Below are 27,946 nucleotides of genomic sequence, written 5' to 3'. Positions count from 1 at the left end.
AATTATCTGAATTTTCCCTTTTAATATTTCTTAATGCTTTGATTAAAAGTATAACGTTTTTGAAAATACATTTAATTATTTACGATTTGAATCTGATAATGCAAGGAAAACAAAATGTCCACTGAAATTACATAATCTCTGTAACTGTTTGACTGATTTGAGGAAAATTCTGTTTCAAATTTGTGGAATTACAAAAATAGAGGAACATTACAAGAGTAGGAAAAAAAAAACACAAAATGAGAACAAATTTTCAGTCAGTTAACACAAAAATTGTGTTCATATCATAAAACTTCAGATGGAGGGCAGCAAATATCCCAAAAATATATATTCAAATGGAAACTGTCAAACTGAATTTTTGACAGAATTTAGGTCCCACCAAATGAATCATAATGGTAACCTCGCTAGCTAACGAAACGGAGAAGATGCTAAACTTTGTGCCACTTTTCATGTGGATAGGCCCAGTAATTACAGAGATATTAACCATAAACACAGGAAACTCCACCTGAAAATTCTTAGCTGCTCTCCACCTCATTTTAAAGGTCCTATATTACACAAAATCAACTTTTATTTTTACCTCATCAAAAACAGACCTGGAGTTGCGTTTTGTTTCATTCACACATCTTTGAGTAACACTTTAACCCCTCTGTTCCACCTTGTGATGTCATGAAGTGGTAGTTCCTTTTACCTTTAGTTCAGTAGAGATTGGGATCATTTCACGTCTGGAGTTGCCAATGATTCTAGTGAAGGCGTACGGAGTTTAAAAACAGAACACTTCCTGTATTATCACATGACATCACAAGGGGGAACAGAGTGTTTTCAGTTTGAGAGAAGAACTCAGCCTAAATATACAGGGTTTGTGAGTTAAACATGTGAATGAAACAAAACACAACTCCAGGTCTGTTTGTGATGAGGAAACAACATTAGAAAACAGTGTAATATTGGTCCTTTAAACAAATTGCAACGTTCTAACTTAATCTAAACACAATTGTTTACAAATCAAATTACATATTTCTGAACTTAAATGTCCTGTCGTCCCTGTCCTGTCTGAGACTCTTGAATTACCACAAAATACTTCTATTCTGAAAACCTCACTGAAACCTTGTGCTGTCTTTTACAGTTTAAATCACATCTGAAAACGCGTTACGGGGCAATACAGGGGAATATATAAGATTTAAAAGGGTTTAACTTGAATTCTAAATATACTTTGGTTCTCAATGTTCAAGAATAATGTTTGTTTAGCTTTGTGCAAGGGTGCAGATTACAGCTTAGATCATAAGATTTATTTTTGGGGTTATTTTTGAAACCGAACATAGTGCAGACAACCATTTTAAAGACGCACTACAGAACTTTTCTGGTAGAGGAGCCATTGCTGCTTGCTGTCTTCAAAGAGTTATTGTGTTATATGCCTGGAATGTTCCATAGTAAAGCATTAAAACTGAAAATGACTAAATAAAACCCCCAAGATCATGTAGAGCGGGTTAATATGATCATTTTAAGACCAAAATGACGAGTCTGACAGCAGCAGTTACAGAGAGAAGGGTAATGGTTTTTCAACAGAAAGTGAACTGGAGCCAGAGTCGATGGAGCCGGAAGTGCACCCATGCTCACTCTTATTTGAAATGCAGCGGATAGCAGGTTAGCTATGTTCATTTATATATACAGTCTAAGCTCCAGACCAAGTTACAGGTCAGATCTGTGGAAAGGCAGCCAGCTAACTTTAGTAATTTGTTGTTGTTTTTTTAGCAATAAACCATCTGTAATTAAATAAATGTACCATAAAAAGATAAAATCACACTGTGGAACATTCCAGGCATAGAAATAACATCTCCATAGATAGAAAAAGAGCTAGACACCGACCAGAGAAGTTCCATATTGCAACTTTAAATAAAAACGGGCAATATATTTACTATACTTACTACATTACAAGTGGTGAAGTGGTCTAAGGATGCCATATAAAATACAGGTAAGGAAAATTGCAATCGTAACAGTTGAAATCTCTAGGTTGGCTAAGCGCATTTCAGTACTAGGTTAACTGAAGCAATGGTAGGATTAGATTAGATGTAGTAACATTAAAATAGTAAGAAAAACACATTTGCACAATTGAATAAAACAGTTTTTGATTTTTTTTTCAACTTTTTCTTTTGAGACTGGCTAGATACATACAGAAACGGATTATCCACGTTAATATAAGTTTACTGTTAATTGGGGGAGGGGGCGGGGCAGCCCAGAGAAAGAGAAAATGGTTTTAGAGCTAAGAGGAGGGGGAGGAGCTTGTGTGTTTAATATATGAATGTGATTTTAAAGCTTACAGAGGTGGACAAGGTTACACCGATCCAGTGAATGCGTTTGGTGTGTGTGGTTTGAGGAAAGGTCCAGTATTATGCAGTATGCGGGCTTTTCCAGCTCTGCCGTTGTCATGGTTTCGCCTCATTGTTAGTTTCCAACTCAAATTTGTATTTAGATCAACTTCAACTTCTTCTCTTTCTCAAATCTATCCATGTGTTTGTCATCCTTTTGGGTTACGTGGTGCTACAGTTTGAGGACGGCAGATATAATGTATGACCCAAAGTCTGATTTGTTCCCTGTTTAAAAATGTTCCATACCCAATTTTCAGAAATAAAATAAAAACACTTTACTATAAAATCTGCTGCTCCTTAAAATGCCTCAATGGACCAGTTTCTATTGTCAAATCATTTTAGATCAATATTTATTTATTTATAATTAATGGAAAAAAATCTAGATTAGCACCTAATGATGTCACAAGGTGGATCAGAAAGTTTTAAATTCTGAAAAGAGAGAAAGACTCAAATACGTCAAATTACTCAAACATGCGGCTTTGTTTTTGGTGAATGAACAGCCTTATAACATGGCAAAAATCCAAACATATTTTGCATAATACAGGGCCTTTAATATTGCGTGTGATTCGATGAGTGTGGGATTATGAATTTTTCAGGAAAACAACAGACTATGGGACAGATGGGTTGGGTGATAGAAAGTGTCAGAGAGTAGCGGGGGAGGATACGAAGCATAAAAATCACCAATAATAAAACTATTGAACTAAATCAGACGAGGACAAAAGCCGGACACTACATCTCCAATCATGTTGAAATTTCCCTTGTCTAACTACGGCGTTAACTCAGGGTTAAAACATCAATGTAATGTTATGTGTGCTGTGTTCAATGTGTGTAGGAATTTTTAATGTTCATGCAAAACTTGTGGGATTCTGTTTGTTGTTTCATCAGTAGAATATGTTACCAAATGATCTTGTATGAACGACCACTCCACTAGAACAGACTATCACAAAAGCAGTGACGCAGTTGGTAACATAACTGGTTTATCCTGTGTTATGTGAATGTGTGTGTGTGTGTGTTTAGTATGGCAAGCCAATCACGAGTGGGAATCATCGTATTGTTGATTTCACTCAAACTTGCCGCTGAAAATAGCCTAAGAATGTACTGCAGAGATACAAGTTTGTACTAATCTGATGTCATAAGCTGAACGGTAAGTATGACGTCGCTAAAGGTCTAGACTTGTTTTTTCAGCCAGAGGTGGTGGATTCGCTAGCCTATTCTCGTGTTTCGGTCGTGTTAATAATCCTGGCGCTGTCCGATTCCACAGCACCTAAAACGTGAGGAGCCGCGAAGGCAAAAGAACCTAAAGTCATTTTGGTGTTTTGAGTCTGGGCCAGAGCCTGAGCAGAGCCGCACTGGGCGTTCTGTATAAACCACGCTTCACTCGGAGGACTTCAGTTTGAGCGGGTACATCGTCATGGTGATAAACAAACGCAGTCGACGCGTTAAGAGTAAGGTGCTTCCGTCGACCTTTGACACCGGCTCAACCCGCCCTGAGTTTAACACAGCGCCTCCTGTGGTCAGTCTCCTGCTCTGCGCTGGCAGCGGTGAAACCTCTAATGGTTATAATACTCTTATTTGTCAGATATAGATTTTTGGGGCGTCTGTCATTGTCTACAAACATAAGTGCTATATTAACGCGTTGTAGTTCTGTCCCTGCCTGGGCCTGTCGGCGGAGGTTTAGGGAAGTGCTTCTCAGCTTCTTCAGAGCCATGGGGCTTTTCTGCCGCACCCCTGTGTAAGACTATTGGCTCATCGGCCAATCAAATCGACTTTGGACATTTCAGAGATCTGAGATCTGTTACATCTCCCAGCAGGGGGAGTCTTTTAGCGTTGTATAAAGTCATGTAAAGAGGAGGGCCTCTGCCTGGCAGGGCCACACTCTCCATTCAAGTCCATTTGTGTTTCTCTTTTTGGCCTGAACCTCAGAGTTTCACTGGTAGGGGGCGCTCCAGTGTGGCTAAGATTTTAAAACAAAGTGCTTCTCTGAACCACTCTGTTCACATTCTGACGTCTCATAGAATCTAGCGGTGGATCTCTGTCATATTCTGGGAGGAGCGTTTAATTCATTTAAATAGAACATAAGTGCTTCAGTTGAGATGATACAATCAAAGCTTTGGGGGGGAGGGGGGTTTAATGCACTTTGAGGAGCGGGGCATTCTCTTGCATACAGGCCTAAGGTGCATAAGGGTCTCTGAGCACAGCAAAGGTCAAGGCTATGCTACATAGGTCAGAGTGAGTTAGCACGCTAATACCACGACGGTGCAACTGCTCCAGAACCAATTAGAAGGACTGCTCCATGCACACATGCATCTGAAAGGGGGAGGGACACTGCACTAGATTATCATACTTCTATTCAAATTATTTAGAATATATTTTTAAAACAGATTTAAAAACAAAAGTTTTCAGAATGCTCTGGCTACGAGTTGAAGATTCCATCAATGGTAATGAGGCTGACCAGGCCTAGAGCTGTAACCACCATCCTGCCCGTCTTTGCTGTGCAGAGATTCAACAGGGCTCAAATCAAACCATCAAAACTAAGGGGGGCTGCTTATTCTGTTTAAGGGGACGGGGCATTCTAAAGGGGCAGGGCTTTAAAAGGTTTGGGGCTTTGTGAGGGGGCGGGGCTTTCTAAAAGGGCAAGGCTTTATAAAGGGCGGGGCGCTTACAGACCAACAGAATGTAAAATCACATGGAAACTCAAAGGCGCCGCTAGCTGCTTTAGCGCTAACGTGAAGCAGGACACTTCCTGGTTCATGTTAGTGCGCAGAGAGGGCGGGGCTAACACGGGGAGGGTGGGGCTACAACAGTGGGGGCGGGGCTAAAACAGGAAGGCAGTCGGACTGTCGGACTTCACTCCTCTTTCTGCAGCGCTCCGTCTGACGCACAGTCTTCAAGGCAACACGCGGCCTCCTCTGATTGGTTGTCTCTGCTGGCTAAGGCACATGGGATTGGCTGGGCCAGAGGAGCCAGGTCCAGGGACTGGCCAATGGCAGCGGCCGAACTGCCGTTTAGCTGCGACACGGCATCTGGCATTGAGCCCGCCTCCTCCTGTGGACTGGAGGGAGGAGAGGTCTGAGGGGAAGGAGAGTGGGGAAAAAGAAGGGAAAGAGGGGGATAGAAAGGGTCATGAGAGGGGAAGGAGAAGGAAGGGGAAGGGGGGGCAAAGAAAGAAGGAAAAAAGAAAAAAGGGTGAGAGGGGGTAAGGACAGAGAAAAATAGAGGAGAGAATGGAGAGATCATGAACAGGAAACATGCACATGAAGGAGAGGGAAGACAAGTAAGAGGGAGAGACAATGAGGGCGGTGAGTGATGGGAAAAAGGGAGTGAAGGGAGAGTAAAGGGAGCAGAGGGGGCAGAAAGGAGAAGAGAAAGGGGGGAGGGAGAAGAGAGGGAATAGGGAGGAGGAGAGAAAAAGCATTATCACACATTATGAAACACTTGCACGTCTGTCCCAAACTGTTGGTGTGGTCCACTCTCTGTACCTGGGGTCTGTTGGCAGTGGCCTTCTTTCCTCCTCTCATTTTAGCTGGAATTTCTTTGCCTCTTCTGTTTGAAAAATATTTACATTGAGAAACGCAACAATAACTGTTATTTTAAAGGTGTACTGTGGAACTTTTCTGGTGTCAGGGTCCGCCATGTGCTTGTCTACATAGAGATTTTATTGCCTGGCCTAGAATGTTCCACAGCACGACATGAAACACATCTATTTCTGTGGCAGCAAGCGAGCAACACTAACAGGCTGAGTTATAGGTCAGATCTGTGGAGAGGTGATGCCCACTAACAGAAAGAGTGCACGTTTTTCAAGGTATTTTTGAGCAATAACAACATATGCAGTTTATTAATAAGAACACATATTATGCAAAATGTACTTTTAAAAAAAGAGGGGAGATTGAGAAGGAAGAGAGGAGTGAAGATGAGATGGAGGGGTGAAAGAGGGACAAGAAAAAGAGAAGGTGAGAGGGAGAAGTAAACAAAGAGAAAAGACAGAGGGGGGAGAAATGAAGGGAGAGGAGAGAGAAAGGAGAGTGAGCAAGATGCAGGAGAGACGGGGAGATACGAGGAGAGAAAGGAGAATGATGTGGAAGGAAGAGAAAAAAAAAGAAGGAGCGAGAGGGGACAAGGACAGAGAGGAGAGTGAGAGGGATGAGTGAGAGATGGGGAAAGGGAGAGAGAAAAACAGAGCAGAGAATGGAGAGATTGAGGGTTGGGGCTGGAGTTGTATTTTGTTTCATTAATGCTTGTTTCATTATTCTGTTAATCCAAAGTTGTCTTCTCTGAGCCTCAAAAATGCTCATGTTCACATTTTGCCTGGATTGTCGCATCACAGATAAAAGTCCAGACTTCAAAGTAGTTTTTAAGCCACTAAACTGTCTCCGGACATATTCTACACCCAAATTGTGTTCACAACAAACACATGGCTCTATTAGCATGGCATTCACAAGGGTTGGTTTACTTCCTGATTGTTCAGTCCTGTTGCTGACAGCAGAGGGAGCTCCAGAGTCTATATGCCTCATTGGAAACAGAGGTGTAGTTTATACAGTGCAGACATTACTTTAAGAGAATGTGAAATACTCATCCCAAAGAGAATATGAAGTACTCAACCAAAAGCATGTTTAAAAGGAAATTAGAGCCACAAGAATGCATAATATGTGTTCTTTAAGTTGAAAATGGATTAGATTAAAGTCCTGAAGTGGAACATTCCAGGCAAAGCAAAAATCTCTGCATGGGGACAAACAGGTAGCGGACTCTCCACTCCACTAGTTACATAGAGCAGTAAACTCAGATCAAACAGGTGAGGTCTTTCATAGGGATGGGCGATTGGTACTGGCAGCAAACGTTACTCAATACAGATATTTTTTGCATGCTTCCCCATTCTCTTTGTGCCCTTTTTTGAACAGAATAATGAGTCAAAATGGAAATAGAAGAATGTAATATGACTGTATGTTTCACAAACTTGTAACAAATAATTTTACATCCGGGATAAATACATTTTGTTATTTTTACAAAAAAGAAAAGTTGTGGGCCTTGTTAGCACTTGGTTGGTTATCAGCCACAACAGCAGGGCCAACTGCCCCCTCCCAAAAAAAAATAAATAAAAATGTATTAATTAAATTTAATTTAATTAAAAATAAAGAAAATCCATATCAGCCCATCCCTAGTCCTTCATATTGACACAGAGAGCCTGGTGCTTACCCTCTCCCTGCTCCCACTGACACCACCTGCATGTTCATGTTGAAGCCTCGGCCTCGCACTGGTTTGTTCCCGGCCCACTGCCCCACCACCATCCCTGCAATCTCCAGTTTACCCCCCTGAGGAGGGATTGACTGGAGGCCTACGAGAGGACACAACAGGGAGATATAAACGACACGGGAAACATGCCCAAAAACTCAAGTTAAACTAAAATGCATCATCTGTAAAATGTTTTAACCATGTTATAATGGTGTTCCTTCACGTTTACTCTTTAGTAGTTGCGAAGTATTTTGATACATTCATGCATGTTTGAGTAATTATCTACTGTCCATTAATACATACAGGCTGGAGTGCACGGAAAATTCCCATTTTCACCTACCCCCTATCCTTTACATTACACAAGATTGAGAGCAGCGTACCTGGGAAGGCTCTTGGTCTGTGCTGGGCGGGGTGGTGTGGGTGGTGCGGGTGATGATGGGGAGGCATTCCCATGGGCCGTGGGGGGTACAGAGGAGGAATGGGGTAGAAAGGGGGCACCATGGAGGGGGGCAGGAAGGCAGGAGGGGGCAGCGGAGGGGGAGGAGGGGGCGGGCGCGACAGGTTTATGCCCTCAAGAATCGCCTGACGCATCTTCTCCACTTTGGACACCAGCTCCTCCTAAGAAACAAGAACGAGGATTATTATGGCAAAAAATATAAAATAAAAAGGCAACTAGAAGAGGTCAATATGGCCAAAGGGGAAACACACACTAATGTTGGGATTGACCTCAAAGCAGACCTATTATGCTAAATAATCACCATCCCTGGTACATGCCTACTGCTCTGTACTTACATATATATATATATATATATATATATATATATATATATATATATATATATATATATAGAGAGAGAGAGAGAGAGAGAGAGAGAGAGAGAGAGAGAGAGAGAGAGAGAGAGAGAGAGAGAGAGAGAGAGAGAGAGAGAGAGAGAGAGAGAGAGAGAGAGAGAGAGAGAGAGAGAGAGAGAGAGAGAGAGAGAGAGAGAGAGAGAGAGAGAGAGAGAGAGAGAGAGAGAGAGAGAGAGAGAGAGAGAGAGAGAGAGAGAGAGAGAGAGAGAGAGAGAGAGAGAGAAAAATTTTGTGTGGGAGCATGAGTGACATAGGGTCTAGTACCGACACTGGGGAGATCTCTAAATTATTCAATCGCTGAGATCTAAAATCTCTTCAGGCATGTTTTTGATGAGGGAACAACGTTATAACATGGTAGAAAGCTCTAAAAAGTCAATTTAGCATTTTACCCCCTCTTTAACCACATTACTTGTACTTAACCTTAGCCTAAACCCAAACCGTAACCTACTTTAAGCCAGATCTGAACTTTAAACCATGTTGTGGATCTAATAATAAAGGGTTTTGTTGTGGACCTGATTTTTCTCCCTATAAGGGAGGCAGATCCCCATGATGTGAGGGTATATGTACAGAGTTTAGTCCCCATAATGAGATAAATACCCATCCACACACATCCGTTTTTTAGATTTTAGTTCACAAATTAGATTTCACCATGATTTGTGTGCACCTAATATCTTTTAAGTGCTTTATAGTGAGACTGTCCAACAGAAGCTGCATTAAACAGATGCACTGCTCTGCCCCATAGAACAAGCTAACCAGATTAGCAACATTATGTCAGATCACAATTTGATTCTGCAATGTTAGAATCCCCCACCTCTATACAAGTACATTTATACATGTTTGTGTAATGTTTCTGATTTAATCCTGGCTTTCCTGTACATGTCCTTTGGTGTTTTTAATGACAATTTTAAATTGGAACTAAATTAACTATTAAATCCACTTTTTTAAATACTAAACTGTGTATATGGTGTTTTAATGGGATTACTGTTCAAAATGCTGCTTCAGTGGCCTGTGCAATTTCAAGTACTATGTGACATCACACAAGACTGCCCTGATTACAGCCAGTTGTTTCTAATTACGAAACATCGGGCTGCAGGGGCAGTTTGAAGTGTGGATACCTATAATCACACTGTGTCTAATACATCCAGACCCCACCCTTCACTCTTCCCTTTAGTCCTCCAGACCCAACCCCTCTTTGCCCCTCACTCTTCCCCTTTGTCCTCCTGACCCCGCCCCTCACTCTTTCCTATAGTCCTCTAGACCCCACCCCCTTCGCCCCTCACTCTCGCCTTCGTCCTTCAGATATTGCCCAGTTTAGCAATTCTATCTGAAATATGGTTGGGGGCCCAATTTTAAGCACAAACAAATATTCACCTGTCCCTCGCACATGTCCAGCAGGGCGGCACGGTCTCTCGATGCTCGCGACAGTTTGCTCTGAAACAGTTTTCCATCAAAGAAGCCCCAGGGGCAGCAATGTTCCCACGGCAACGGCTGACCACAGACGTCATTGACAAAAAGCGCTGTGTCTACGCCTGCCATAAAGACAGAAGCGAGCTGCACGCCACGAGCATCCACCTTCTCCACCTAAAGGAAGATAAAGAACAATGAGGAACTTTCTCCACCTAAAGGAACACTCAACAACTATGTGAAACTGTCCTTCACAACATGACTAGCATGTCACTGCAAAACATCTATTTGGTTGGAGTTATCACGGTGACACAATGCACATTTTGGCAAACACTGCGATAAATAAGTTTTAAGATCGTCTGAAAGCTCAGAAAAAATACAAACTAGATTCAAACACATTTAAACACATTTTCAGGAGCCTGAGATCAATACGTTCATGGTCCTGTTTAGGAGTTTGATTTTCAACAAAAAGGTGAGAGAGACTAAGTGAAAGACTGTTGGCTAATGTTAGCTAGCTTGTGGCTAGAATGTTATTTGAGAGGGACTTCAGTAGAAACATTGCAAATCAGCTCACCTGTTGTAGCTCTAACCAAGTCAGTTCTTTATGGTCAAATTGTCTTAAAATAAAACTCCAGTAACAGAGCTTCAGACAGAACAGTGCCTCCAGATAGCTTCACCCCCCTCAGGGAATGTTGATGGTATAAGCTGAAAGGTATCGACACATCTGAAATACTGAGGCTAAGTGTCTAAAGCCTTAATACTGTATCATAAATGTCATCTTAATAACACATCCATATAAACCCTATGGGGCAGTTACCTTGAGCTCTTGGAGCTGGTCCGGCTCATAGAGCTGACTGGAAACAGCCTGAGCCAAAAAGGCATCGAGTTCATGTCTCTGAAGGATCCTGCCCCCGGGCCACTGCATCATATACCTGCAAATATGCAACAGGTACAGATCAGAACTGTACAACATATGTTTAAGCACCACTGCATCATCTGCAAACAGATTTGAAACATGGCATGTTTAAATACTGTGGAAATATAGTAAAATATAAAGAAAAAAACACCTGCAATAAGGCCCCCTGCGTCATATACCTCAGAGTATTGATAATAAGACACAGGGAATAAGTCCAACTGTATCACAGACCAGTGAAAATATAGGGACTAAACAGGTACAGGTCAGAACTGTACTACACTAAATGTGTTTAAGCAGGTCCCACAGCCTCATGCACACGCACAGTATACACCTAAATATATCATAAAATATTAGATTTACTGTATCTAATGGTTAGTGCCAAAAAAACCCAGGCTGCTGGATTAAAACAGGTCAAGGGGCAGATTTGGCCCACAGGCCACAAAATACCCAGGAGTGTCCTACACACACTGGAGTGTATCCCTCCTGTCGGTGGTGTGTCCCCTCCTGTCGGTCTGTGTCCCCTCCTGCCGGTCTGTGTCCCCTCCTGCCGGTCTGTGTCCCCTCCTGCCGGTCTGTGTCCCCTCCTGTCGGTCTGTGTCCCCTCCTGTCGGTCTGTGTCCCCTGCTGTCGGTCTGTGTCCCCTCCTGTCGGTCTGTGTCCCCTCCTGTTGGTGGTGTGACCCTCCTGTCGGTCTGTGCCCCCTCCTGTCGGTCTGTGTCCCCTCCTGTCGGTCTGTGTCCCCTCCTGTCGGTCTGTGTCCCCTCCTGTCGGTGGTGTGACCCTCCTGTCGGTCTGTGTCCCCTCCTGTCGGTGGTGTGTCCCTCCTGTCGGTCTGTGTCCCCTCCTGTCGGTCTGTGTCCCCTCCTGTCGGTGGTGTGTCCCTCCTGTCGGTCTGTGTCCCCTCCTGTCGGTCTGTGTCCCCTCCTGTCGGTCTGTGCCCCCTCCTGTCGGTCTGTGCCCCCTCCTGTCGGTCTGTGTCCCCTGCTGTCGGTGTGTGTACCTGAGCACGCAGCACATGAGCAGCAGGTGCTGTGGCACCTGTGCAGGGTTGAGCAGGGCAGGGCAGTCTGAGCGCAGACAGGCTAAAAAGGCCCTGGTTCTTCTGGAGCGGTCCTCAGATGCTCGACCCAGCCACAGACGCCTCAGGTTTGGACACGTCCACTCCCGGAAACACAGAGCAGGAACCAGCTCTGGAGTCAGGGCAGACTTTGCTTTACCACAACTCCATTCTTTCACGATCACCGGAGGAACTGCCAGACAGAAGGTACAGTGAGTATGTGATAATAATATATTAGTACTACAGAACATGGTGGTGTGGTGTTCACCCTCTAGGGGCGCCCTCTTGCGCAGGGCGAGCCTCTCCAGGCGGCGGTGCGTTTCGGCCAAACTGAAGAGGACTCCATAGGCGTATTGTCGCGCGGCTCTGAACAACAGGGAGGCCGGAGGCAGCTCAGAGTTACACTCATCCTCAATGCACACAGGCATCTTCATCTCGCCCTAAGACACAAAGGAGGGTAAATACAGGGTATTTCATCACTACTCACACCCAGAGGGCACAGCTAAAAGCAGAACAATTCCATTCACACATATAAGCATTGCCATGGCGACTGTACCTTGGTGAGGATGTGGTAGATCTGTGGATACATGAGTCCTCTTCTGTGTCTGTGCTCGGCCACTCGCAGCACCTCAGCACTGACCTGAAACAGTACAGGGCCATTAGATTCTGTTTAAATATATGGTTATTTATCACTAAAATATCCTCATCTCCTCCCTGTTGTACCTGGGGCAGAGGGGGCGTGGTGATGTCCATGTGGCTGCGTGTGGCCATTGACAGCAGGGAGGGGATACTGGAGCTTCCGTTCCCTGAGGAGGCGTCTCCAGAGCCGGGCTTTGCAGAAGGCTCCTCCCATCGAGAAGACTTGTCCGTCAAATGGCTGAAAACAAGATTAAATCAGTAAGTCTTTTACTGGCGAATTAACATCTGTAAAGCAAAAGTTATGAATGAAACTGTGCTTCTATGAATCCTAGATCACCGGGGCTGAAAACATCGAGTGGCTCTCTGCACTTGCACTTTACATAGTTTGAGTTCTTACTTTGCGTTGTTGTCGTTGGGCTCGTCTCCGTCGGACGAAGACGAGGGTGAAGGGGAGGGGCCAGACTGTTGTCCTGTGTGGTGATTGGGTAATCGACTCCCGCCCTGAGTGGAATCGTACGGAGCTGACCAATCAGTGAAGCCCATCTTGTTTGACAGTGCATCATTACAGTCTGTGGGCGGGGCCTGGAACAGAGGAGAGCCGGAGCCGAAAGGAGAGTTCTGAAATGGAGGCTTCAGGCCTGGAGCCTGGGAAGGAGAGAACTGAAAAGTAGGAGGGAGAGAGGAGAAGGAGGAGAGAGAGCGAGAGAGAGAAAGAAAGAAAGGAGTGGAATGAGAAAGGGGGAGAGGTTAGAACAGAGGAGCAGAGAGAAAAGGAAAGTGAGGGAAGACAGATAAGAGGAGAGGGAGGGGAGGGGGAAAGAGGAGGGAGAGATAGAGGGAGGAAAGGGCGAGAGAGTGAGAAAGAGAAGAGAGGGAGGGGGAGAAAAACAGGAGGAAGAGGGGCATACAAGGAGGAGAGAGAGATAGAGGGAGCAAAGATGGCGGAGAAGAGAGAGGGAGAGGAAAGAGAGGGAAAGAGGAGGAGAAAGGAGAAGGGGAGAGAAAGAGGGGAACAGGAGACAGAGTGGAAAGAGGAGGGAGCGAGATTACATTTGTCATGCCAGAATGATAAGATTTAAATGACTAAAAGTAGGATTTTTGCTGCAAACTAACTTTTAATAGCAACGTGTTAGTAAATACCTGGTTCTTTCCGGGCTGCATGGGTCCCATGGGTCCTGGTGGTCCAAACGGAGGAGGTCCAAAACCTGGTACTGAACATAAATACAGAGATGAGACTTTCACAGTTGAGTTTATTAAAATGGCTGTACCTGATGTTTCACCATGTATTTGAGCAAAAATGGGACTTGCCCCAGTACAGATACATTCTATAAGCAGGTCTCAAAGTCAACATGAGACTGCTGCGTGCTGTCTGCATCTAATTATAAAGTGTTTTATTGTCCGATAATCAGGAAGTGCAGGAATGAGTGTGGTTAGCATGCTTGTTGTTATCTTTACAGTGATGGTAAAACTCCGCTGTGGTCACTGAAAGTTGTGAAAAGTGCTTATAAATCTATAAACTGAATGCATAAGTTAAGTGAGGAATAATTTTAGACCACTGCAAACGTTTAAAATGAGTTCCGTTTTTCACTTTTTTAGACAGGTACAGCACCTTTAAGGGTCCTATATTACACTAAATTGATTCTTGTGAGCTTTTCAGCTCATGTTACATTGTTACCTCATCAAAAACGTAGGTGGAGTTGTATTTTGTAGTCCTGACACAATGACTGCAATATATTGCTGAAGTAAATATAGAGGATAAATGATAATATTGAAACAAAAACATAGCTCAATTATCCATAAAAATGTTCTAAATGTAAAATATTGTTTAAAATATGAGATGTAATAAATAACAGAATGAAGCACTTTTGTGTTTGTGTTTATAATGAGTCAAAGAAGTTCTTAATCCAACCTTCCATAGCTCAAATTGTATCATAATGGAAAAAAGTCAAAGTAGTGCAAATTAGTGCAAAGAAAAAGTCCCCATGATAAACACCGATCCCCAAAAATGATTGTCCCATCTGTCATGTGCTGATACAGTGATCATCATAACAGTCTTGGTGTTTTGTTTCATTCACGTTTGAGTAATCCTTTATTATTGGTCTCTTTACAGCTCAAAACACTCCGTTTCACCTTGTGATGTCCTGAAGCAGTAGTTTTCAAGTTAACAGCAACCTTTTACATTTGGCTCAGCAGACACTGTCAATTGGAAATTCTAGGGCTGAAATCATCCAAATGATTCTAGTGAAGGTATATAGAGGTTAAAAACACAGTGGAGCACTTCCTGTACTGCCACATGGCATCACAAGGTGGAAAGGAGTATTTTCTGTTTGAAAAAACTGAGCCTAAATATGCAGCGTTTGTGTATTAAACATTTGTGAATGAAACAAAACACAACTCCAGGTCTGTTTGTATGACAGAGATCAGAAAATAGTGTAATATGAGCTCTTTAAGTGTTTTAGGTGGATTTGTGACATAAAATAACTGCAGTACTCACAGATGAAGGCAGAGGGGCCCAGGTTTTGAGAGCGTGGTTTGGAGGCAGCAGAGAAATACTCTACAGCTTTTTTGAAGCGTTCGATCTTGTCTTCCATTCGAGACTAAAAACAAACAAAAAAACTAACAATTATACCAGCATCACAGATCTACATAATGCATTTTATATGAACTCCAAAATGTACACACAGGGATGAAGAACCTTTATGTCATTTTTATCTGGTTGGAATTTGTAAATACCAAAGACTGTGAATAATTCCTAGAATGCCACACCCTAAAGATTCTCAGCATTCACAGTCTGTCCCCAAATCTAAGATAAGACTGAGAAAAGACGGCAGATTTTGTTTTCAGGATTTTTGACCCTGTGACCAAACAGTGAAAGTGTGTGTGGGCTGCTTTATGAAATCAAACTTAAGGAGTGAAGCAGTCAAAGTGGATTCATCTAATGTGTCAGTGACAGTTGTGCTGAATTATAAAGCACAGGTGAATGAGACAAAACTCCAGGTAAAAATGTCAAGATTAACTGGTAAAAAACTAAATTCTATTTATGTCACATTAAAGCCATAATATGTAACTTTTCTTTTTGCCAAAAATTACAAAAAAGCATGTTTTTACTGCACTGTAAAAACAGAGGTCCTTACTTACTTACGGGCTTGCATCTCCACAAACCTTACTCTTATTTGGTCTGGAGAAGGGCTTCTTCCTGCTTGCTTCCATACAAATTTTGTGTCCTTTGGCTTTAATATTCCACAGTATGGCATAAAACTTAACTATCTTCAAGGAAAATGTTCCCAAGTGTGGCTTTAACTTTCTGTTTCCATGGAATCATGCAGGTGATGTGCCACCTCCAGAAAGTTTCATACTGTCACTTTAACTTGATGTTCTCATTCATAAATGGTAAATGGTCACATTTAATATAGTGCTTTTCAACCTTCTGGGCACTCAGAGCGCTTTACATCAAGAAACCACTCAGCCATTCACACACACATCCCTCCCCCTGTGAGCTACTGAGCTACTGTCACCCCGTGGCTCAGTTGGTAGAGTCTGATTTGATGAAGCTGCTCACAGACATGTGATCTATGGGACAATGTTAATGAAAGTGAATGAAGGATTTCACTGCTGTTTGGTCATGGGCTCAGGAATCAGGAATAATCACAAAACTGAGATGTTTCTTCTCACAACAAATATACACCTTGAATTTGACCCATGTCATTCACCAACTTCCCCTTTCTGCTGTTGTCCCATAGAAATCCTTATCATCTACATGATAATACTAATTAGTGGACCAATACACGTTTTGGTCGACTGAGGTTGTTTTCACATATTAGTGGCTCTGTGGAGCGCCCCCCTTTGGCACTAGATTTAGTTCTGTTCACTTTACTTTTGGCTCAGCCTTGTTCAGATGCGTGAGAGCCCATCAGCCAAATTTATTTCCATGATAACACCCTTCAAGTGGACAGAGCCCCGCTTGCTTCTCGGATTGACCTTATTTTGCTCTGCCCACTTTTTCCGTAAATGCACCTAAACTGCGCTGTCTTTGTAGTAGCACTTCCAGTTAAGCGGAATTCCCATTCTTTTCAAAAGGAGAATTTAGGAAAAGTTTTGATGCTAGAATATTATATAAAGTAGGTTGGTTTGTGTCAAATGTTCAATGTTTATGTGCAACAACACGTCAACACCGCACCGATTCTCTGGGAAACTTCCAAACCGCTCTGTAGTACCTATAGAACTTTTTTACCGTCAAAATCAGTAGCTCCATAAAAAATAACACAACCCAAATGATGATGGCGGCGCCCACGGCAAATTCCAGAATAAGGTGAATAAGTGATGGTCTTTTTTTCACTCATGGCTAATTACACCGTGAGGACTGTATGTGCTGATGGTGGAGAAGAAAAAGATTTTTGAATGACACAGACAGACTCAGGCTCATGGTGAATATTTAGGATGTTCTGAATGCATAAGGTAAGTGGGGAATAACTTTGGACCTCTGCAAACTGTTTAAAATGAACTGTTCTGTTTTCACATTTTCAGACAGGTACAGCAGTGTTTTAGTTGGATTTATGATGATAAACCCCCAAAAAACTGCATCTTGACATCCCAAACTCCAGCTCCATTTTAGATTAGGATTATAAAACAGCTCCAAACTCAGACGACTGTGACTTAAGTAATGGCTGCTGTATTGTACCTGTGACTGTTTGAAGACGTCTTTGGCGATGGCGTCCAGGTTGCTCAGGTCTTTGATGGAGGAGACGTACTCGGACACGGCTTTGATCACCACCTCACAGGGAGGCAGCACCAACTGATGAGCGCGAACCTGAATATAAAATTCACGATAAGACAAAGACAATACAGACACTCAAATGTTTAAAGTTAGATTAACCATTTCACAACAACGTTAACGTCATAATATTTAAAAGATGTAACCAAAAAAAAAATTGGTATTTTCTAGTTTTAAAATTTTGATGACGTTTATAATTTTACTTTCTTGTTGGACACAGGCAGCAGATGTGACAAACATGTATGTAATTCCTTAACTGTTACCTAAGAACCATAATGTTAACAAGGGCTAAAACAGATACAAATACATGAGAACATCTTTATTTTGTTAAATGAAGGATTAAACTATCAGAAAAATAGCCTCCCTGTGCGTAAATTGGATAGAACGTGTTGCTGACATAGGTAGAGAGAACTCTGCGCTACTTCCTGTATTTTTGTACTTTTCAACCACAAACTGCCAGTTAACTAATGTAAAACTATGATAAAAATTTACCACAAGAACTATCCCACCAAACCAAGCCATAATTAGAAAAACATGATATGCACTTTAACTCAACTAAACCAGCTGAGGGATTACACAGATATAAGGCCACAAAGGAATATAAAAGAAAGTACTACCATTTAATGTTGAAAATCAAATTCTACTGTCTAAAGAAAGTGTTGTTTTTTTTTTACCATCATCGTGGTATCAGAATTGATCAGTATATTCCTTAGTATCGAAATCGAGTTTGAAATTTAGTACCGTTGACAACACTATTTCAGATGAAAAGTGATCATTTCAGATTTCTTCTCACACGTTGATAGCCCTGGATATGTTTAAAATGTGCTGTGTGAACTAGCTGTACTTGAACTATTTTTTACATGTTTTGTAAAGTATTTTGTAAATAAATAATAAATAAAAATGGGAACGTTTAAACTGCACCTTGAGAGAAGCGAGTGGGTGCTCTGGTCCCAGGAGGCTCCAGTGGAAGGCAGCCAGGTCCTCATCAGGCAGAATATGGTTTCCTGGAACGCAAAAAGAACTCATGTGAACATAGACAGTACAAAGAAATGGACTAAGGGCGTATGACTGTTGCTAACGCTAGTAGGAGCGACCTCGGGGCAAGAAAACACCTGTTTGTCTGTTATGATAGTTTGTATCTTGATTTACGGACACAATAGTGAAATAAAATCCAGAGGATCAAGTAGAGCGGGCTAATATGAACACACAAACCATACTTCTCCACGGAGATAGATATATAGCCAAAGGCCTTCTTTCAGGCCAAAGAAGAGCTAGGGTTGTGGAGATGCAAGCCCACTCGCAGTAAGGACGAATGTTTTTATGCCATTTTTAGTGCAAGAAAAGGAAACAAAATGCGAGAAGACGATTTTTTGGCTATAAAGTTGCATACTGTGTTTAACTATGAATTTATTGTGGCTTCTCTAGTATTCACATGCATGAATGTTTGGACGTGTGAAGATTTATGACTTCATCTTTCAAAAGAAGCAGAGAGGGCTGCGATTCCACAGCCAAACTGTACCACATACAACAACATACATCAGACACGCAACAAAAAGTTTAAGAGTTATACATGTTTGGATTTCGGTTCAACAGGCCTCCCTGACAGGTGGAAGAGACCGGAGAGGTGTGTACTGGGCTTAAAGAAGGGGGATTATACATCACAATTACTATAGGGTATTAACTACAAACGGGATGGGATGATATTAAATTTTAGACTCACGATTATTGTGGCCAACATAATCGCGATTAATGATATTATCACAATAATTATTAACCGGTTAACGTTTCGATGGCCCGGGCCTACTTTACAACTTTACAGCAATGTACATACACTTCTGTGTCACCCGCACAAACAATCTACACATCAAATGAAAGATACGGCGCTCGTCTTTCTGGATATGCAAACCATTTTCACCTGCAATCACCACAGTGCTGACAGGAAAGACGTTTTTACAGAAAAGTCACAAAGTGTGAATTTGGACTTCATTTACCATTGAGCACTCTGGTTCTGTCAAACATCAACATATTCACACAAAGTTGGTCTCGTTTGTTCCGTAAAGGTCGAGGGAATATATTCCAGTCAAGAAATTATGTCCAAAAAATAAGATCCTCCATGTCCAATCTGCTGCAGGAAAGTACTCCAAATATGAAATCTGCTCCGTCACTTCTTTGCATTTCTTTTGTCGATTTCAGGCATAATAAACTTCTGACAGCGCCAACTTTGTTCCCCAGTGCTAAACACACGTGTCAGCTTGTGATTGACACCAGTGTTGGCCAATAAGGTGGGGGTTGTGGGTTACTGAGGCCGCAGCCAGCGAATCAGTGCTACAGATGACTGAAAGTTTACGCCCCACTCTTCCCCTTGTAGAATCAACCAATTACATTACACACATTTAGTGACGTTTTCCCCTTACAGCCAATGAGCAGCAGCACATGATGTATGACAGGCCATGGTTTTCCATAAACAGACGTACCCGGAAGAAAATGTGTACTCCTCAATGCCATGTTGTCGGAATGGACCAGTCTTTGTCGCGCCGGTAGTGACACAAGTGCCCATTGACGAACACTTAGAACGATGCAATTAAGGCACTTTGGCGAATTGGGAAACGGTCGAAGCCGAGTGGATGCAGAAATCTGTGCATAATGGCTCATTTTACGCACTGTTGTTTTGCATTTTAAACATGACGAAATGGACAGAAAAAAGAGAGTACGTGATCGAGGACACTGTGGATGTTTGTACAAGTTAAACTATGAGCATCTCTGACCTGGAGTGGTTCATGGCAAAGAGTAAAGATCCCACAGTGGACTCAGGGATAAAGGACCTTATTTTTTGATGGACTGGACGCTGTTCTCGATCGGTAAGCGTGGTTTATTCTGCTATTGACTTAATTGCAGGTAAATTATACTGTGTATAATCGTTAGCTTTGCTTCTGTGCAGATAGTGCACATTCGGACCATGCGCTCTGGCACATTTGTATCCACATTGTATCTAGCACATTTGTGTCCACGTTCCTGTGGAGAGTTACGGATCAGAATTTGTTTATTGTTCATATCTGGCAGAATACAGTTCAGACAGAGATAAGCACAGAAGCTACAAGTGTCATTGCTATGTCAGAGTGGGCAAACACCAGAACTAACATCTAAATGTTGTATTGGAACTGGAAACATGAGGCAGTGTGGTGCCGTAAAGGCGATTATAATCGTGCGCGATGATCACGATTATTAAAAAATGCCATGAACGATTCATTGCAGACCTTTTTTATCACGATTAACAATATTATCGTATATCGCCCCATCCCTACTACAAACATATAACATATTTAGATCACCATGTTACCTTTTATTGTTTTGGAAATGCTGTATTCCCCTTGTTTTCTGCACTAAGCCACTTTCATATCATACTTTTGTACACGGGCTAAGCTTTGACAAGAGTCTTACAGTTAACCATAAGGAGGGTTCGCATAGGCCCCGGGAAAGATCTCTAGATTAGTCAAACATGCATGGATGACATATAAAACCTTCAGGCGTGTTTCTAATGAGGCAGCAACGTTATAACATGGTAGAAATCTCCAAAAAAGTCAATTTTGCGCAATACCCCCCCTTTAATATATTTCATGGGAGGGAAACAAAATCTCCCCTTTTACAACAGAAAAGTCACATACTTGCTTTAATATCACATCATCTCTAGTTACCAGCCTGACCTTATTACCAGTGTAGACTTCTGTTTTTAAGTTATTTCTACAGGGAGAGCCCAATGAGAGCATTACTCTATCATGAGCGTCCTGTTAAAATACAGAACAATACAAAGAAAACATAAAACTGCATAGGTCTATTTAAAACATTAAAAACAGGAGCAGGTATGAGTATAAATATTTATCCCCAGATTATTAAAGTGCATTAGTGGCACCAATCCATCCAGTTTTCATGACCTTCAAATGTATTCCATTTTTGAGAAGCAAAACAACCAAAAGCTTCCTTCTCATTGACCCTCTGAAGTTGTATTAGGAGTGATTCATGTCTGTTTGAGCAATCTTTAATTGCTTACTTTCAAGACGCCACAAGTACAGCCTTTTCTAAAACTCAGTGCGCCCATTGACTAGTGGTGATGGGAGGGGCTTGGCCGCCTGTGTCTGGCCCGGAGAGTTTGCTTTTGTATCTGTTGAATATTATAATTATTACATTCCAAATGATTGGCTTGTTTTCCTCAGGTTTTCGCAGATGGACCGCTGATCATGCTCTCCAAGTTGTATTTGGAGTGATTCATGCATGTTTGAGCCTTTGTTAATTGCTTATTTTAAAACACCATTTTACCGTTTTCAGCACCACCGATACACAGCCACTGTGACATATGCACTTCCTTCTCCAGTTTGATTTTCTTTATCGCTGATACTCGTAGGATTCAGCAGCACTGCATAGCCATTTTGGTACAAATGGAAAAAAATGGGCTGCTCACTAGTGTGATGTGCAGCTATCCATAGGAGGAGCCAACAGCACTTTGTTGTGATGACGTTTACGATGACATCAGCTTCCACTGGGCATCACAGTTTTCTAACAAAAGTCAGTGGATTTGTTTCTTTTATAAAGTTGTTTTAGATGAATGTTGTGATTTAAAATGTCCAAATAATAACAATGATCCACGGGTGTCATGGATTATAAATACAGCAGACACAAGCACAATGTCTTCTTTAAAAGTTCTCGTATTAAAGACTTACCGAGCAGAGCAGCGAAGCAGGGCAGGTGGTGTGTCTTCAGCCCCAGTTGTCTGGCGGCCTCAGAGAGCAGGTACTGGTGCGTGGTCAGATTCTTCCCGTTCCAGCTGAGTTTGAGTGCGTGAGACGAGAAATACGCCGGAACGTTACACAGCGCAAACTCTGAGTCCTGAGCGATCAGTCCCGCAAATCCAAAGTCCCGGTACAGAGACAGCACCTCCTGGTGGTGGTCCTCCAGTGTCTGCACCACCTGAGCACAGAGGAGAGAGGAAGAGTGATCAGGACCAAAAGAGAACTAAAGAAAGTTTCCTATTAATATAAGAGAATACGCTAGTCCATCATAGTCTGTTATGTCTCAAATCCAAAACAAGATGAAGAAAAACTGGTAAAACAAATGATACTTTTTTATGGTTTTGTCCCACAAGAAACTATATTTGATCAACCGATGTTTTTTTTCATGGCCAATGCTGATACCGATTGTTTAGAATCCAAAGAAAGCGATGTCTGATATTTTTGGGCTGATATGCAGATATGTGGATCATTTTCTCCAAATTCTGTAATAAAATTTTTTTGCAAACTCCCCCAAAGCCATTTTTACCAAACCTTTAAGAGAGCTGTGTATTCACATTTTGTGCAGTTATCTTTTTTGCACTAAAATGTTCAAATAAAGTTTGTGTGTACTCTTTACGTAACAAGTTGGTCAAAACAAAATATTGGCCTGTGTTCAAGATTTAAGACCTATATGTTAAGTGAAAATACAGCCCCATATGTTGATCTATCGCTACTTATTTTCCATAAATTGTATCAAAGGTCCTATATTACACAAAATTGACACTTGAGATTTAAGTCATGTTATAATGTTGTTACAGCCAAAAAAAAAAACATACACCTGGATTTGTGTTGTTTCATTCACACATTTGAGCCATCCTTTATTATTGGTCTGTCTACATCTCCAAAGCTCAAAATGCTCTGTTGCACCTTGTGATGTCATGTAGAGGTGGTTTTCAAGTTAATGGCTTTTTACCTCTAGTTCAGTAGATTCCTAGGCTGAAATTATGCAAATGATTCTAGTGAAGGTGTATGGAGTTTAAAAACACAGTGGAGCATCATATTACCACATGAAATCACAAGGTGGAACAGTGTTTTCCATTTGAGAGAATAACAGTCTAAATATGCAGTCTGTGTGTTAAACATGTGTGAATGAACAAAACACAACTCCAGGTCTATTTGTGATGAGGAAACATTACAACAGAAACCAGAAAATAGTGTAATACTGGCCCTTTAAATGGAATTACTCAAATATTGATGGTTTGTTTCACAATAGTCTAAACATAAACCTGTGGGAAACACTGAAACATCTCATTCTCTAGGTGCTGTTCAGAAATATAAAAGATTTGTAGAGATGGCAGAGAGGCAAAATTCATGGCCCAAAACACTGAAATGGAAAACTGGCAAAATTTTAATCTCAAGTAACTTCTATTTGTCTTTTACAGTGAATTCACATGAGCAATACTTAACTCTCAACATTAACAGGCACATTTTAGTGTGTTTGTAAAACTGATCTGATCCTTGCATCATTATATTATCTGCAATTTCCGTCAATATCAGCCCAATTCAATTTAAGATTAAAAAATAAAATAAAATGCATGTGTGCATTTATTAATTAACAAAAAAGTGACAGCTTTCCTCAAACAGGCAAAATATATAATCCAGAGATCAGATTTTTATTGAGGAGGTGGGGAATGCTGGCAAAAATACTGGGATTTCTTTATGTCTTCCCAGTCTGAAACATGCCTAATGTTCTGGTTGAGGTTTTACTATCACCATGTGAATGAACAATGTCCCATTGTGAATCTTTTGAATTAAAAGCATGTTTTTATTCTTAATATTTTGGAAGTTTTTTGTTGCACTGAAAAACTACAGCATCCTTTCTGTGAGCGGGCTTGCATCTCCACAAACCAGACTCTTATTTGTCCTGGAGGAGGGACTGCTGCTTGTCTCCATGTAAATGTTGTTCCTCTGGCTATAATCTTCCACATTATGGCATAAAAAAATACACCTATTTCCATGGAGTTTCTGAAATTTGTTTTTTTAACTTTCCATTTCCAGAGAATTATACAAGTCACATGTCATTTCTAGAAAGTTACACAGTTTTGCTTTAAATTTAAACACAAACGTGCAACTATATGAAGCAGTTCCTTTGACTTTAAGATTACAAGGCCAAGTAGAGACAGCCTGGTTTATTGTTAGGTCAATATTTGTGTTTGAGCCCAACACCTGCCTGAAGGACAGACATGAAGCTTTGAACCGTTTAGTGCAAAGAGAAAAACTACACTGTAAAACACATCTGCGTGCTATTGTAAACAGGCATCTTCCAAACACCTTTCTGGAGATGAATTGATGGAACAGTTTGTCAGAATGTGGTCATTTGAACAGCAGGACCGCACTGTGACGTGGGTGGAAATCTGCACATTTATAATAGGCCTGAACTCAAGTCAGTTTTAAAACAGACCGTGAGCTGTGACTATGTAATGCAGAATTTAACAAATTGAACAGCACATAGCAGAGGCACAATCACCCATTTTAGGCTGAATGATGATGCATTTTTTTTGTTTGACACATTTCATGCCAGAAATTCCTCAGCTATCTATAACACTCCTAACATGGGCAAGCTTTTACATTTAATTAAAACTAATGAAGATGTAGCAAAAAAGCTCACAAAGCCCCGGCCTCCTATAGCTCCCCCTGCATTGTCCCGCCTGGAGGTTCAATGGGTTCATGTTATGTAATGTGTAGGCTACACTGGGTCACGCTGCACATGCATGTTTTTAATCAGAGCCACAGACACGCGCATATCCATTCAACAGAAGCACGCGCTGCACGCACACGGTCAAAACGAAACCACTCCCACCACAACTACTACAACCACTCCAATTACAGCTCCGGGAAACAGAGGGATGAGCACCAAATAACCACACAAAGTTATCTAAACTAATCTAAACATGTAGAGCAACAGCCCCGTGTCTAAGCCTACAAAGAGTTAATCTGAGCTACATGACGTAACCTGGAGAATAAACGTGCAGAGAGGGGCTCATGTGTTTTAGCCACGCCAAATGACCAGACTGTTAACATGGCTCACCCGCACTCTGAAGCGGAACATGGCGAGGCGCACACAGTGGCTGAGGCACGCGGGCGGCAGAAACCAGGCCCGGGGGGGCGGGGTGGCCTTACTGCCGACGTGGTTGACGATGAGCTGCGCGGTCTGCCGCTGGCCCTGCACGCGCCGCGCCCACTCGGGCCAGCGCTCCTTCCCCAGGGTCCCGTTAAACACGACCACGAGCTCCAGGCCGCCCTGGTACAGACAGGCCTGCGACAGTGCGGCCAGGTACCCCAGCATGGCGTTCCACTCCCCGCCGCACACCCAGTCCGTCTGGTAGCCCCCGTACAGCCGCTGCAGGCCCGAGTCCGCGTCCATGAGGATCCGGGTGGGAGGTGGGGGAGGCACGGGCCCGGGGTGATGAGGGTGATGGTGTGGGTGATGATGAGGCTGGCGGGCCGCTGTCCGGGCCAGTTTCAGGAGGTCCACGGGGACCGCGGCCCCGGGGCAGCGTTTCTCCAAGTACTCCTGAAAGCCCTGCACTCCCATGACGGTGTTACTGAGCCGGTGCGTGTGTCCGGGAGCGGGCTCGGAGTATGTCCTGTACGCCGTGTTTGAGTGTGTGAGAGGGAGACTGAGGCTAGCTGTGCGCCGAGGGCGAGCTAACTCTGGGTCTCTGTAGTGACTGAAGCTGTAACAAGTGCCTCGGCGGAGCTCAACAGTCCACAGTAAACAAAACGCCTCAGTTTTGGTCGAGTGTAGTGTCCATTTCGGTGGATTTTTGGTGAGTTGCCAAGAAGGCCAATGTCGCTACCTACAAGCAGAAAAAGTTCACTTTGCGTGTGCCCATAATGTGCCCTAAATCCAACCGCTTTGGCAGCTAATGGCGGATACTGGTGGGTTTTGTGCAGTGACGGGGTGAAAAAGAGTAACACAGCAGCGGGGTGAGCACATTAAACTGATGGATACTGCGCATTAGTGGAAGAGCCACAGGCTGCACGGCCACTCCGCGGACATGTTGAGCCGAGCACGGTCCGAATCAGGCTTTTCTGTGACAGCTGCGAGCCCCGCGTGGGTCTGGCGTCCTGACGGGGGTTTGTGTGATACACGACAGCAGCCTGTTGCCTCGCGTATCTCAAACACGGACCTGCAGCGCAGAGTGGGGCAGAGCTAAACTAATGTGAGCGTGAGTTAGCCGCTTTAGCAGAGTGTGTGAGTTAGCCGCTTTAGCCGAGTGTGTGAGTTAGCCGCTTTAGCTGAGGCAGGTCCCGGCGTGATTTGACGCGTCACTCCCGAAGATGAGCTCGGGGCCGACGCGACGCGGAATGAGATGGATGTTTGACGAAATAAAAGAAAAGGAACTAAAAGAAAATAAAAACAAAAGCCCGATGGTGCCTCCCTCGCGGTCTCGCACTCTCACGGCTTCATGTTGCAGAAGGGAGCAGACTTCCAGCCACGGCAGCCATCTTGAGACTTCCTCGCGGCCCAGAGCAGTGAAGGCGGGCGGAGGGCGGAGGCGGTGCTGCGAGGGGCATTCTGGGAACTGTAGGCTCACAGCGTCACGCCTCTCATTACTCACATTTGTACAGTACAGAGTAAAACTACAACTACCACCAACAGCTTCTAGACTACGTATAATGCGTGGAGTTCAGTTACTTTTCTTCAGATTACTTTTCTATGTGAATATGACTGTAAATTGTACCGTTATTTCACGCAGTTTAGAACCCGATTTAACATTTAATCTCATATAAACCAACTCTTTGCAGCTATCATGACTTAACGAACATTAGTTGTTGCAATTCCAACTTTTTTTTTAAACATAATTTGTGACCGTATCCAGATGTTACCGTTATTACGTTATTATTCTCGTCTGTAATATTCAGGGATGACCATGAAAATGTGAAAAGTGAACTTGAGGCAGTAACAGGTTGAAAATATTTTGTGAGTTTATGTCGCCGCCTGGTGGTAAAATGTGAACCGTCTGTCCATGTCTCCTCTGCTCTGCATCCTCTTTTCTCAAACTTCATGTCCTCCGTCACAAAATCCATCACATATGTTTAACAGGAATAAGTCCTTGTTTAACTACAGGGTAAACATATGTTGGCACAGTTTGTTTAGGCATTAGCAGAAATAGGCTAATAAAGGAGACACACACAAATTAAATACATTTACTTGAACAATATATTCCAAAGAGTTTGTAGTACTTTGAGATGGAGGACAGCTTAGAGTTATGCTAAAATGTAATGTTATGTCCTGGTTTATGGTAAATACTGTGGAATGTCCCTGGCCTAGCAATAACACCAACCTGAAGACGAGCAGGTGGAGGAACTTCCACCTGCAAAGTTCCACAGTGCAGCTTTCAGGACTCAGAATTAATGGGGAGCGTGTTAGAAACCTAAACTAATATTAAATAAAAAGTAATGATATGATTAAAACTGAAACCAGATTCTTTTTTGTTCCGTCATTTAAAAACCCCTGTTTGACCGTGGTAATGACTCTATTAAACCACAGAGTGGCGCTGTTTAGCTTGAATGCTGAAGGCTTTACATTTTCAATCACTCAAACAGGTACATAATCTATCAACTGTAAATATATGTAGAAATGCACACCCATAACATGACACCCAGAACACGACACCCAGAACTCGACACCCAGAGCACGACACCCATAACACGACACCCATAACATGACACTCAGAACACGACACTCAGAACACAACAAGCCAGAACACGACACCCACAACACGACACCCAGAACTCGACACCCAGAGCACGACACCCAAAAAACAACACTCAGAACACGACCCCCAGAACACAACAAGCCAGAACACGACACCCATAACACGACACTCAGAACCTAAAGACATTCTTGTTTGACTGAGACTCCACTGACTCATTAATGAACTACTTCCTTCCCTA

At 42.7% G+C, this 27,946-nt stretch overlaps 1 protein-coding gene across 1 annotated transcript; it reads right to left on the bottom strand.

Moving 5' to 3' along the window:
• Positions 1-119: 119 nt before the first annotated feature.
• Positions 120-26,523, bottom strand: fam120c (family with sequence similarity 120C). The gene is made up of 17 exons (XM_033969149.2): positions 25,071-26,523; positions 21,935-22,181; positions 18,144-18,226; positions 17,130-17,258; positions 14,946-15,048; positions 13,592-13,662; positions 12,849-13,111; positions 12,536-12,689; positions 12,369-12,452; positions 12,081-12,252; positions 11,756-12,005; positions 10,657-10,771; positions 9,807-10,016; positions 7,964-8,201; positions 7,548-7,686; positions 5,837-5,900; positions 120-5,426 (listed from the first exon to the last, which is right to left on the bottom strand). Exons 1-17 carry the CDS (start codon positions 25,575-25,577, stop codon positions 5,205-5,207), a joined length of 3,051 nt encoding a protein of 1,016 aa, XP_033825040.1. The 5' UTR covers positions 25,578-26,523; the 3' UTR covers positions 120-5,204.
• Between the last annotated feature and the right edge of the window lie 1,423 nt (positions 26,524-27,946).

This window comes from Periophthalmus magnuspinnatus, chromosome 7, assembly GCF_009829125.3.
Source record: "Periophthalmus magnuspinnatus isolate fPerMag1 chromosome 7, fPerMag1.2.pri, whole genome shotgun sequence".
Taxonomy (NCBI): domain Eukaryota; kingdom Metazoa; phylum Chordata; class Actinopteri; order Gobiiformes; family Gobiidae; genus Periophthalmus; species Periophthalmus magnuspinnatus.
The sequence above is the reverse complement of the archived record's forward strand: the minus strand, read 5'-3'. Positions and strand labels throughout refer to the sequence as shown.